Source organism: Sminthopsis crassicaudata, chromosome 3 (genome assembly GCF_048593235.1).
Source record: "Sminthopsis crassicaudata isolate SCR6 chromosome 3, ASM4859323v1, whole genome shotgun sequence".
NCBI lineage: Eukaryota > Metazoa > Chordata > Mammalia > Dasyuromorphia > Dasyuridae > Sminthopsis > Sminthopsis crassicaudata.
The window spans coordinates 612722979-612735361 of NC_133619.1; the positions used below are offsets into that span (position 1 = coordinate 612722979).

The 12383-nt window shown below is 38.6% G+C and overlaps 1 protein-coding gene across 1 annotated transcript in view; it reads left to right on the forward strand.

Moving 5' to 3' along the window:
- The window catches only part of UBR4 (ubiquitin protein ligase E3 component n-recognin 4), a 138928-nt gene that overhangs the window by 16385 nt on the left and 110160 nt on the right, over positions 1–12383 (forward strand). The window contains exons 12-20 of the mRNA XM_074302562.1: positions 2935–3034; positions 3133–3270; positions 3807–3924; positions 4282–4344; positions 4813–5000; positions 5983–6142; positions 6256–6341; positions 8599–8768; positions 10544–10826. Coding sequence (XP_074158663.1) covers positions 2935–3034; positions 3133–3270; positions 3807–3924; positions 4282–4344; positions 4813–5000; positions 5983–6142; positions 6256–6341; positions 8599–8768; positions 10544–10826 — 1306 coding nt within the window. The remainder of the gene's footprint in view (positions 1–2934; positions 3035–3132; positions 3271–3806; positions 3925–4281; positions 4345–4812; positions 5001–5982; positions 6143–6255; positions 6342–8598; positions 8769–10543; positions 10827–12383) is intronic.

Genomic DNA, 12383 nt, shown 5'->3' on the forward strand with positions numbered 1-12383 from the left:
ATACTTTGGTAAATATTTTATACACATAAGTTCTTTCTTGGTGGCACAAATTTTTTTTAGGACTACAGAATTGCAAAATTTGAGAATTCAAAGAGACTGTAGTTCAACCTAACCTATACACAAATTGAATCCTTATCCAGTTGGTCAACAAACCTTTATTAAATGTTTTATTATATATATGCCTGAGATTGTCAAAGTACAGTACGAGATGGATGTCCACAGAGAGATCTATAGTCTAAATATATAGGTAATTAATCTTCATAGAGATGATAATTCAGTGGTCCCAGGAGAGGAGATCAAAGGGTAGGAATAAATTCCAAATTGTTTTCTAGATTAAAACAGTGGAACCAGTTTTCAGTTTTATCAGTAATCAGTTGATTGAATTTTCATATCTTGTATTTTTCATATTTTGGTAAACATAACATGACTTCAGGATTTTAACTTTCATTTCTCTATTAGTAATTTTGAACATTTTTTCAAGAAATTGTGAGTAGTTTACATTTAATTTTAGAAAGCTGTTTTTATCTGTTCTTTTATCATATGTCTATAGAATGGATCTTGTATCTATATTTGAAAAATATATACTTCAACAAATCATGAGTTGTAGCGACTTGTTACCACAGGGTTTTTTTTTTTTTCCCTTCTGATCTCTTCATGTTTATAGAAGGATTTTGTTTTTATGTAGTTGTAAAAAAAAGTGTGTTCTTTTTGTTTTCTTTGTAAAATTTTGTGTTTTCCCACATTTTCTTATATTCCTAATGTTTGATGTTTTTAATGATCTACCAACACCCCCTCCAATCTTTCTTTTTTCCTTTAATAACATATTAATTTGCTGTTTAACAATTTGCTCTACTATTTCCCAGCCTTTAGATACATAAAAGTTATTTCTAATTTTTTTTTTCCTTTTACAGGAAAGGAGTATTTTTTGAGGGGAGGGGTATTCCTGGGTCAAAGTATATATGATCTTTATTTTTATTTTATTTTATTTTATCTTATTTTTTTGTATTACCAGATTGTTCTTCCATTTACAACTTCATAAACTTTGAATTTTGTCATCTTTAATTGCTTTTGTTAATTTTATAGTTGCAATTGCAATAACTTTAAGGTTATTGTAATTTGTATTAACTTTTATTTAAAATTCAGTTTTATTTTATTTTCAGTGTCAAATTTTTTTCTTCTCCTGTTGTGAAGTCAAGAAAAACAAAATTTGTTATAAGTACTTATACTCATGCAAAACAAATTCCCACTTTAGCCATGTCCAGAAAAAAAGGAAGGAAAGAAAATATGTTTGTCTGCACGTCAGCCCATCAGTTCTCTATTTGGAGGATTTGGAGCTGCTGGACAGCATGTTTCTTCATTAGTCCTTTTGAATTGTGGCTAGTCATTGTATTGATCAGAGTGGGAGTCTTTGCAAAGTTGACTATCTTTACAATTTTGTTGTTTCCATGAAGATTGTTTTCTTATTTCCATTTTATTCTGGCAGTACATCCTAGTTTTTCCATGTTTCTCTGAAAACATCTCTTTCATCATTTTTTAATGGAACAAAATTGCATTCCACCTACTTTATATTTCATAATTTGTTCAGCTATTCCCCAGTTGATGGGTTTCCCCTCACTTTCTAATTCTTTGCTACTACAAAAAGAGTTATTGTAAATAGTTTTGTACATTTGAATCCTTTTTATCTTGAAAAAAATCTCTATGAATATTTTTTGTGTGGTCTTTTATGGCTTCAGTGTCTTCTTATAAACTGTTCTGTCCTTTTATAAACTTGTAAACTGCTTATCTTTTGACCATTTAAAGTTGAGTATTATTACTCTTAAAAATTTGTACCAGTTTCTTAGAAATTTTATATATTAGACTTGTACCAGATATATTTGCTAAAAATTTTTTTCCTATCAATTTATTTTTTTTATTTTAGTTAATGCTTAATTACTTATGTAAATTTAAAAACTTAAAATCCTCTCTAAATGTCTCCTGTTTGATATAAATATTTCTTTTCCACAGTTAAAATATTTAATTCTATTTTCTTCCAATTTTTTGATTTTAAAAAAGATTTTTATATCCTTGATCCAAAAGAAATTTATTGTAGTATATAATGTGAAATAGGGATTTAAATTAATTTTTCTTTCTACTAGCTAGACTTGAATGATTTTATAGCAAAGTTTTATCCTAACTTCTTTCAATGCCAAACAAATCTCTAAACAAGTTTTAATTGTGACATTTAATTTTTCATTAAGTTCAGCATCTCATTAAACTTCAAGATCAAAAAAAAAAATCCTCTGACATTTAGAGGTTTTGATAACTTTTCCCATTTTCTTATTATTTATTTCCTTCTCTTTCTGCTTCTTGCTTTGATCTAGTGACCGTGTCCTCCTCCTTGTTCTCCCTGTTCTGTGCATTTTCATTTGTTGTGCCCCAAGCCTGGAGTCTTTGCATCTCTTGGCTTTCCTGGTTTCCTTCATGTCTCATCTAAAATCCCTCCTATAAGAAGCCTTTCTCAATTCCCCTTAATTCCAGTGCTTGTTGATCTGTTCTTTCAAATTCATCCTGTGTGTGTGGTTCATTTGGATATAATTGTTTATTATCACCTTCATTGGACAATGAACTCTTGTCTTTGTATGCCTAGTGCTTAATACTGTGCCTTTCACATAGTAGGCACAAATGCTTGTTGACTTATCAACCACTATATAAATACTGTAATATTGGTCAGTGGGTATAATAGCATTTGGCTTAATATATAATACCAGATCTTAAAAAGTATATCTGAAATTCGCTGATTTTAAAATACAATAATTTTGCTACTCAGTTCTTAATTATTGTTGGCTTAAAAGCATTTAAGAAGTGAACATTTTTTTAGATATTAGAGAATTTCCTTTTTCTGGCAGCTACTGTTAATCATTCTTAAGATCTTAACAGTAATTTTTCCTTCCACAGCCATCAAGGATTTGGGGTCCTTTCTGTAGTGTTGGCAAACCATTCAATCAAACTATTAACATCTCTTTTTCAAGACCTGCAAGTAGAGGCTCTTTATAAGGTGAGGAAGTGGTGGACCTGAGAGAAAGGCTTATGATATAGTAGGTATGCTTTTTTATCTGTCTAGTTTCATGCAGTGATCCATGTTGTCATCTCTAGGGTTGGGAGGCAGATGGCCCCCCTGCAACCCTGAGCATCATGGCTCAGAGTACGTCAATACAGAGAATTCAACGATTGATTGACTCTGTTCCACTCACAAATCTGCTGCTGACCTTGCTCTCTACCTCGTACAGAAAGGTGGGCCAACAGTCCTCACAGATCATTATTGGGAATTTTAAAAGTATTTTAAATATAATAGCTCTTTGACTTTCAAAGCTGCTTTTGATTAAGATGATAATGAAATAAGGAGACTATACAATTATAGTGACTCTCTAAGCAAGACTAAGGGTTTTAGACTTTTCTAGTGAGCAAACTGAATCTAGGAGGGTTACCTTGTCAAAATCCACTGATGTCCCTTCACAGTATTCATCATTCTTGAGTCACGTGAGAGAATGGTGACACATTGAGCAGACCACATAGGGATCACACACTGCAAGGACCTTGGCTTAGTTGGCTGGAATATGGGGTGGGGATCCTTACCTAGACATGAATGATGTCTCTCCCTTTAAGATAGCTGTGAGAAGAATTTAATGTAAGTATTTGCAAGTAAAATACAAGAGGAATAAAAGGAAAACTAAAAATTCTTTTGGAGCAACTGGCCAGGTAAGCAGGGATTTGTTAGTTGTTGACCTGTCCTGTCACCTGGGACCTCATTTTCCTTTCTGTTCCTCTAGGCATGTGTCTTGCAGCGTCAGAGGAAGGGCTCCATGAGTAGTGATGCCAGTGCTTCTACTGACTCCAACACCTACTATGAGGATGATTTTAGCAGCACGGAGGAGGACAGTAGCCAAGGTAGAGGCCCTAGCCTTCCTGTCTCTTACAGAGAAGAGGAGCTGTCTCCAATAAGACTTTCCCCAGCAGGTTCCATTTGTTTCCTATTTGTGTCATTTTGTTCTCTCTTATCCAGCATAGATATATAGATGTATTCCCCCAACAGAACAGTTTAATTGAAGAGGAATTTGAAGAATGAATGATTAGAGCCACTTTCAGCCAAACCTAGGGTGAACTCATTCCTCTCTGCCTCAGAACTAAAAATGAAGTACCATTTCCCCCCATTTCTTTATGCTGACCCATGTCACGACCTCTAATCTCAGGCTTCTTTAAAGAGCCCAAAGGCAGTGTGTATACTCCCTGGTTTGGCTTTTCTAGCCAGGCTTACCAGAGTGGCAGAACCTACCTCGCAGAGGCCCAAGCTGGAGTCTCTCTCTCATAGTGAGTAAAACTCTTCCTGAGTCTGGAGGGAGGTGAGGAAGAGGTCTATTGGATTCTTCTTCTTACTTATAATTGGTCAGGTGTGCTGGGTACTACTCCCAGTACAGAGAGGGTTTTAATTCTTAGCATCTTGGGGTTTATGAGCAATCCTATGAGGCATAAACTCAGGTGTTTGTCCTGGAGCATAAATCTGAAAGGCAAGCATCAGTTCCTTCCTTGTCTTTGAGCTAGTGAACCCCCCCTCATTTGAGCTTCCCAAGCAGAGGCTGAAGGCCAGCTTTTTGGGATGTTGTCTTGTAGAGGGGAGTCATGTCCCTTTGAATTTGAAGAGTCAGTGATTCTCTCTGGGGGCCCTCTCCATTTAGCAGTTTGTACAAAGTACCCGAACAACTAGCAGGGGGCCTTGAATAGAGTCAGTGCTTGAAGTTCTCATTGAACCAAATTGAACGTTTCCATGTTCTTATACAGATGATGACAGCGAGCCTATCCTCGGGCAGTGGTTTGAGGAAACCATCTCTCCGAGCAAGGAGAAAGTGGCGCCTCCTCCCCCTCCACCCCCTCCACCGCTGGAGAGCTCACCTCGTGTCAAGAGCCCAAACAAGCCTGCTGCTGGCGAGAAAGGCAACATCCTGGCCAGTCGCAAGGACCCTGAGCTGGTACGAGGGGGCTTCAGGAGAGCTTCTGGATCAGACCTAGGAAAAGGCCATAGGGACTGATTTGAGGATAGGATTGTGAACTGATGACTGTAGATTGATCACAGGGTAGTGAAATCAAGTCAGTGTCTGGAACAAAGGAGGTATGTAGTGCAATGACCACTCTGTTCTGGAGAAGATAAAGTAGCCTGTTATAGAAAGGAGGAGATAGTGAGTACTTACTAAGCCCCTACAGTGTGCTAAGCCTTCTGCTAAGTGCAAAAGGCAGCCCTTATCCCCAAGGGGTAGGTTCAACAAGAAATGCTAACGGGGGAGGAGGCACTGCAGTTAGACCTTGCAGGACCCAGGAAATGGCAACAAGTAGAGACTGTCCAGATTGGGGGATGGTTTGAAGTAAGGAGCAGTCAGGAGGCCGGGGTCAGTGGGTAAGAGTGCATGTAAGATGTGGGAGGGAAGGGATTGGATGCTGAAGGATCTTTGGTGGCAAACAGGGATTTGGCCTTAATAGCAGGGGTGAGAGGGAGCCAGTTGAGATTGGTGTCTGTCCTTTGGGGGCAGTTGGACAGAGGGCAGACAAGGGGTATGGATGGTCTTCGGGTCCTTGTGCCTTTGTTTATGAAGTATGGGACAAAACTGACATTGAAATTGACTAGTTATGGGACTTAGGCAACTCACTGTATCTTTACTGAACTGTAAATGGTGAGTTTGGGTTTGAGCATCTCTACAAGTTTCCTCTAGCTCTGAACCTAAGCCCTGGTGATTCCATCATAGTCTTCTCTAGTAGAGTCATTTGTAAGAGATCTTCACAGTTACAAACTAGACTGTGATGTTTACAAAAAAAATCGGCCCCTTCCCCGTGTGTTTAATTGTAATATGCAGTCATATGTCGCATTAGTCTAAGATGCTTGGCTGATGTTTCCCTGTTTGAGGCTTCCCATATATGTTAGTAACAAACCTGAGAGGATCTTGTTCTCTGTCCTTTCAGTTTTTAGGTTTGGCTTCTAACATTCTGAACTTCCTCACCTCCTCTATGTTGAACTCTCGAAACAACTTTATTCGCAATTACTTGAGTGTTTCTCTATCTGAGCAGCACATGGCTACCTTAGCCAGCATCATCAAGGAGGTGGACAAGGATGGGCTCAAGGGTGAGTAGCAGAGGATTCTTTCTATAGACTTTAGATGCCCAGTGTTGCTGTTGGCCTGGAAGGTTGTAAGGAGAAGTTGGTAGAAATTATAGACTATTTTCCTTGTCTTCAAGGTTCATCAGATGAAGACTTTGCTGCTGCACTTTATCACTTTAACCACTCTCTAGTCACGTCAGACCTTCAGTCTCCTACCTTGCAGGTGAGTGTGCCTCTGGAGGGCCTGGGAATCAAAAGGCAGTGGCTAGCTTAGAGTCAGTGCTGTTTACTCCATAAGATTTATTATCTAGTCCTGGTGCTGGACTGTCCAGAAAGGGGAAGAAGAAAGCTTGGTTATGTTCTCAAGTCAGTCAGTGAATTTGGAGGCAAATACTAGTAATTATATCTCCCATTTTTATTCCATATTGTTACTTTGCCAGCACTTCACTCAGAAAATTCCTGTGAGGGGGTTCACCTATTACCAGTCATTTCCTTTTTTGGAGTGGAAGGAAAATAAGCCCTGAGATTTTAAGGGAACCAACTAGTGCCCCTGGTTGTCAAGAGGCTCAGCCCTGCTGTCTTCTGCTGACAGGGACTTTAGTAGCCTTTCCTCTCCACTCTGAGAGCAACAGAGAAGATCTGGCTCCTGAATGAGCTCCTCTCTCCCTCTCTTCCTTTTTCTCTTTTCTTCCCTCCCTTTCTTCTTTCCTCCTTTCTTTCTTCCCTTCTTTCCTCTGTTCACATGGTGGTCAGAACTATATTTTGCAAAAAGATGGGTGAGACTTGAGGCAGGGAAATCACTAAGGCTCTGGCAAAAGTCTGGGTAGGAAGCAATGAGGGTCTGAAGTGTTAGCCTTTCACAGTCACTGTGGGGGCCATAGACAAATTACTTGACTTAGTTCCATCCTTTGTGAAATGGGACAGCTAAATTTCATTACCTACTAGCTCCCAGGGTTGTAGTGAGTTTTGGACTTTTTCATGCTCTCAGCTGTATAGATTTGTGGTGGTGAAAGCTTAAGAAATCAAGCCTAGCTCACTGTGGTGATTCATCATCACGTCCTTACACATTGTGCTTTTTTTTTTTTTTTTTTTTAAATGAAGAGTCTTCTCTTGCCTTATGAGATGACCTGGAGTAGCCTGAGCACAAAAAGCCAAAATTGTGTGTGTGTGTGTACACATCTGGCCCATTTTAGCCATCGGGGCTTGCTGTAGCAAAGCTCTGCCTCTTTAGACAAGGATTCATTAGGATGTGACTCAGGACTGAAAGAGACTTCTCTGTCACCAGAAAATGAGCAGAAACAGCAGAACTGTAGCTCCAGAATAACTCTGGGGCTTAACTTCCCACTGAAAAATGGTCACAGTGTTCATAGGAATTAATCAAAGTTTTCAGTAGTAAGTAAAATTCTTAAGGTGAAAAATGGCTAGGTGAGGACAGGTGATTATTCACTGTTGAATTAAAGTTCCTTTTCCTCATCTTTCCCCCATATTATATCTTAAAGTCCTTGGGCCAGAGATCTGATCTCATTCTTGCATTTCCCTATGACATTGTAAGTTCTCACACATAGTAAGTACAGAATAAATATTGAATTAACTTAATTGTTAATTTCCATAATGTTAAATAATCAGGTTCCAACAGGGCACTAAAATAATTTTCTGTAGATGTAAGGACCTCCTTTCTCATAGATGGTTTGGAGTAGGATTTATTTCCAAAAAATAGTTCTTTGAGTTGTCTTTGAAGGTTTATTTCACACAAACACACTTGGCCCACTCCTGACCTGGATTATCATTATATAAACTCTAATATGGCAGGGGTGATATTTTACAGTTTATGTAACTGAGCTAGAGAAAGTCTTGCTAGAATTAAAGACAAGGAAAACCATTGTCTAGAACCTTTGGCTGAGGTTTCACTAGCATTGTTTTCCTAATCTTCTCCATCTTACATTTGTTTCAATCCATCTTTTGGTGTTAATTATGAAGTTAAAGACTGCTCAACTTTCTGACAAGCAATTAACATCTTCCTCCTTGGAAATATTAGCTCTTCATGTGCTTTCTCTTTAGATATTCTTGGGCTAGAAGTGCTCAGATTTTGCCTCTGTCCTTCTGTTCACTTTCCTCTGATAGTTCTTGAGCTCTCCCGAATGGCATGCTATACCTCCATTGCAGCAGTGTTCTGGGGAAGCAGCTGGCTATAAAGAAAGGTGCACAAAGCTGGGCATCAGGAGCTTCTGATTTTTATTTTACTACTAATCACCTCTTTGACCTTGGCCTAATCATTTCCTCATTTTGGATTTGTTTTGTAATCTGTAAAATGAAATGATTAATGTAGATGCTCTCTAAGCTCTTTTCTGTCTTTACTCTTCTGTTTGATTCTATATTTCTCATTCGTCTATTTGTGTTCATTGGTTCAGTGCAGTTCATTTGTTTAGCCCTATACGTCAATGAAGTATATGTAGAATTCACTTTTATCTCCTTCCTAACAGAATACTCTGTTGCAACAACTGGGAATTGCTCCCTTTTCTGATGGTCCGTGGCCTTTGTACATCCACCCTCAGAGCTTATCTGTCCTCTCACGCCTCCTGCTTATCTGGCAGCACAGAGCCAGTGCTCAAGGAGACCCTGATGTTCCCGAATGCCTTAAAGTTTGGGAGAGGTAAGAAAAGTCTCCTGTTGAAAAGTTAACAACTTTTGACCCAGTTAATAATGGCTTTTTTAAAAAGTGAAAGAAATGTTTTCTTGACTTTTTTTTTTTTTTTAAACATTACTGTCACTTTTTAGTGATCCCCTAATCAATCACTAGACCTTCAAAAGAACTTTTCCTTATCACAAATAGATACAGCTAAAGAAAACAAATGACCCCCTTGGCCATTTGTGACATTTTAAACATTTTTGTTTGGTTCCATATTTTTATCACCTGTCCACCAAAAGGAGAGAAGATTGCATCACTAGTAATTAAAATTATGCTTACTCATTGGACTGATCAGGTTTCTAAAGTCTTTCATGATTATTTTTCTTCGCATCTTTGTGGGCATTATGTAGAATGTTCTTTTGATTCTTTTCACTTTATTCTGTGGCAGTTTGTACAGGACTTTTCAAATTTCCTGCAATTCTTCATATTCCTTGTTTTTTTTTACTATGGAGTATTGTTTCATTACATTGCTGTACCACTATTTATTTCGCTATTCCCTAGTAAATGGGTACCTAGTTTGTTTTCGTTTCTTATGAACATACATTTTTGTGTATGGGTGATTATGATTTCCATCTTCCTTAAGGGTTGAAATTTGGAGCTGCTGATTATATAACCTGAGACAATGGGAGAAGATGCCTTGTACATGATTTGGGAAGATGAGATGCTTACAAAATAGTGATAAGGTTCCCAAAGGAATCTTTCATCAGAACTTATAAATTCTAGGCTAACCATGACTCTACCAGAAAAAAATTTTTATCCCAGCCCATTTAAAAAAATAAAAAGAGATGGAAGCAGAAAAGCAACCTTGTTTTCAAATTCTGTTCCTAGGCATTCTGCTTGAAACCACTTAAAGAACTTGCATTCTTTTGGCCAGATTTTAAAGGTTTTCTTTGCACTTAAGGGAAAACTCAGATTAATTGGTCATTTATTAAATCCTCTTTAGATGGATCTGGTTTTTGCCATTTTTTTGTTTACATGTTTCTGAATCTTCAAAGCTGTTTGTGTTTCCTAAAAGGCTTTGCTTTTTTATTCTCCTCTCTAGGATCAAATAGGAATAATGCTGGATTTGTGAAATCATAAACCCATGTGACTGATCCCAGCAGGATCAGGCAAAAATGAGGGGGAAAAGCCCTTATTAAAACACAAATCTCTTTCCTAATAGCCAAAGGGAGTGAACAGAATGCTGGCCACATTCATTGCTTTTTTGCATTAAAGCTCTTTTTCCTAGTTTGCTCAAGGGTAAAATTTTTTTCCTATGTTTGGTACACACACAGGATGCTGACTTATTCAGAACTTTTTCATATTATGTGTTAATTTTAATGTACAGGCTAATCTCTGCTGTTAAGAGTAGAACCAAATGATAGACTCACCACTGGAGGAAGCAGTGAAGGCTATCCTACTTGCATAGGCTGTTATCGTTATGCTTTTGGGCTGCCGTTTTTTATAGTACAGTCCTTCTTTGTCTGCCTATTCTATTTCTACTGATAAGGAGGCTGGAGTAACTGCCTTATCACAGGACTCTGTGAATTGGCTTTGGTTGCTGATGCTGACATTTGTATTTTCAGGGAATGATTTAGTTTATGCTTCTTGTTCATTCATGCTCTTCTTCCCCCCCATCCCTACCCCCCTTCCTCCTGTCCTAGGTGCTCTAATTTAATTACTGGATTTAAGAAACTTAGTTGCTTATGAGATGTTTTTGTTGATCTTAACAGAAGAGTCCCTTTTTCCCCCCTGGACAGGTTTGTGGCCACATTGAAACAAAATGCCTTGCAAGGGGTGCTTCCCAATGATACGGAAGACCTGAACGTAGAGCATCTGCAGCTTCTCCTCCTTCTTTTCCACAACTTCTCAGAGAAAGGTCGTCGTTCGGTATTGACTCTTTGTATCCAGACCATCCTGGAGTTGACATCCAGCTTGGACTCTCAGCTGCGCTCAGTGCCGCTGCTCCTGGCACGCCTTCTCCTGGTCTTTGATTATCTGCTTCATCAGTACTCCAAAGCTCCCATGTACCTTTTTGAGCAGGTATGGCCCCAAATGCTTATTTCTTCACCTTTTGTTTTTTCCAATAGGTTGTGACTAACTGATGTAAGATTAATTTTGTGTATAACGAAAGGCAGGAATGTATTGTGGGAGCATTGTTAAGAATTTGGAGAGACCTGTTTTCAAATCCTGTCTCTGATCTCTTACTAACACTTACTAGCCCTTAGTGAGTCTCGCTTCCCTCAGCTATAAAAAGAAGAGTTGTGAGAATCAAATTAGGTTTTTAAAATATTGTATATACACACACACACACACACACACACACACACACATATCTCAACATCCCACTTGGCAAAGTTTAAGGCATCATTACTCTTGTTTCAGCAAGCCTCATATTCTTCCTTTCTCCCTAGGCCTTCTCAGCCAAGGACCCTACTTCCTACTTAGGAGAGTTAGACCATCCTAATGCAGTCTCTCTTCTCCATTCTCCTTTATCACAAACCTTTCCCACATCATCCCCTGGCCTCTGTTTTAGTCTCTGAAGAAAGGGCCTTTCACTTTGTCTGGAACAACTTCTTGTGCTCTGGATCCCATCCTCTCTCTCTCTCTCTCTCTTCTGAGAGCTTAGACCTTCCATCATCCCTTTTATCTTCAGCTTCTCTTTATCTTTGCTGACTTTTTCCTGGCATCTACAAACATATCTGTAGCTCCTTCCTCTCCTTTGACGGCATCCCGGCCACTCCAATTGTGAGGCTGGGTTCTCTTGATCTTTTACAAACTGGAAAAAGTTAGCTGTGACCGTTGCCTTTTGTGCTTTTTCTTCTGCTCCCTTTTGACCCTCTGCAGTGTCATCTACCCTCCCTTAAGGGAAACTCCTCTTTCTGAAGTTGTTTGGGATCTCAGTTGTCAAACCTGAGGGTCTTTTCTCACTAGAACTCTTTCTTTATCTCTCTGTGGCTACTATGGCTACTCCCTCCTTGTTCACATATTATGACCCACCTTTCTCTTGACTTTACTTATTCCAGCCTGACTGCTCTTATTCAGTTTCCATTGCTGGCTCATCATTTGTGGCTGCCCCCCCCCCCAAAAAAAAAATCCACATATTCTTCCAGCTTCTTTCCTGGATCTCTTTCCTCTTACTCTGCCCTTGTTTAGCTCTTGTGAATCCATTTTTCATCTTTATACAGAGGATTCCAACATAGAACTATCTGATCCTTATCTTTTTAGAACTCAAATTTTGCACCATCAGCCAGGCATTTTAATTATATCCCATTGCCATCTCAAAGTCACCATGTCTAAAGGTGAAACTCATCGTCTTTTTTCCTAAATCTTCTCTTTCTCTAAATTTTCCAATTTCTGTTGAGTGTTTAACATGTTTCCAGTCGCCCAGGTTGGCAGCTGTGGAATTATCTTTGACTCTTCCTTTTCCCTTCAACAAAAGAGTGACCAAGTGTGGTCAGTCTTTTCTCTACAACCTATCTCACATCTATCCTCTTTTCTGCATTCATACAGCTTTCACTGTTGTCAGGGTCCTTATCACTTCTTGTCTCTACTATTGTAATAGCCTTTTAATTGGCTTCTTTGTCTTGAGTTTTCCAG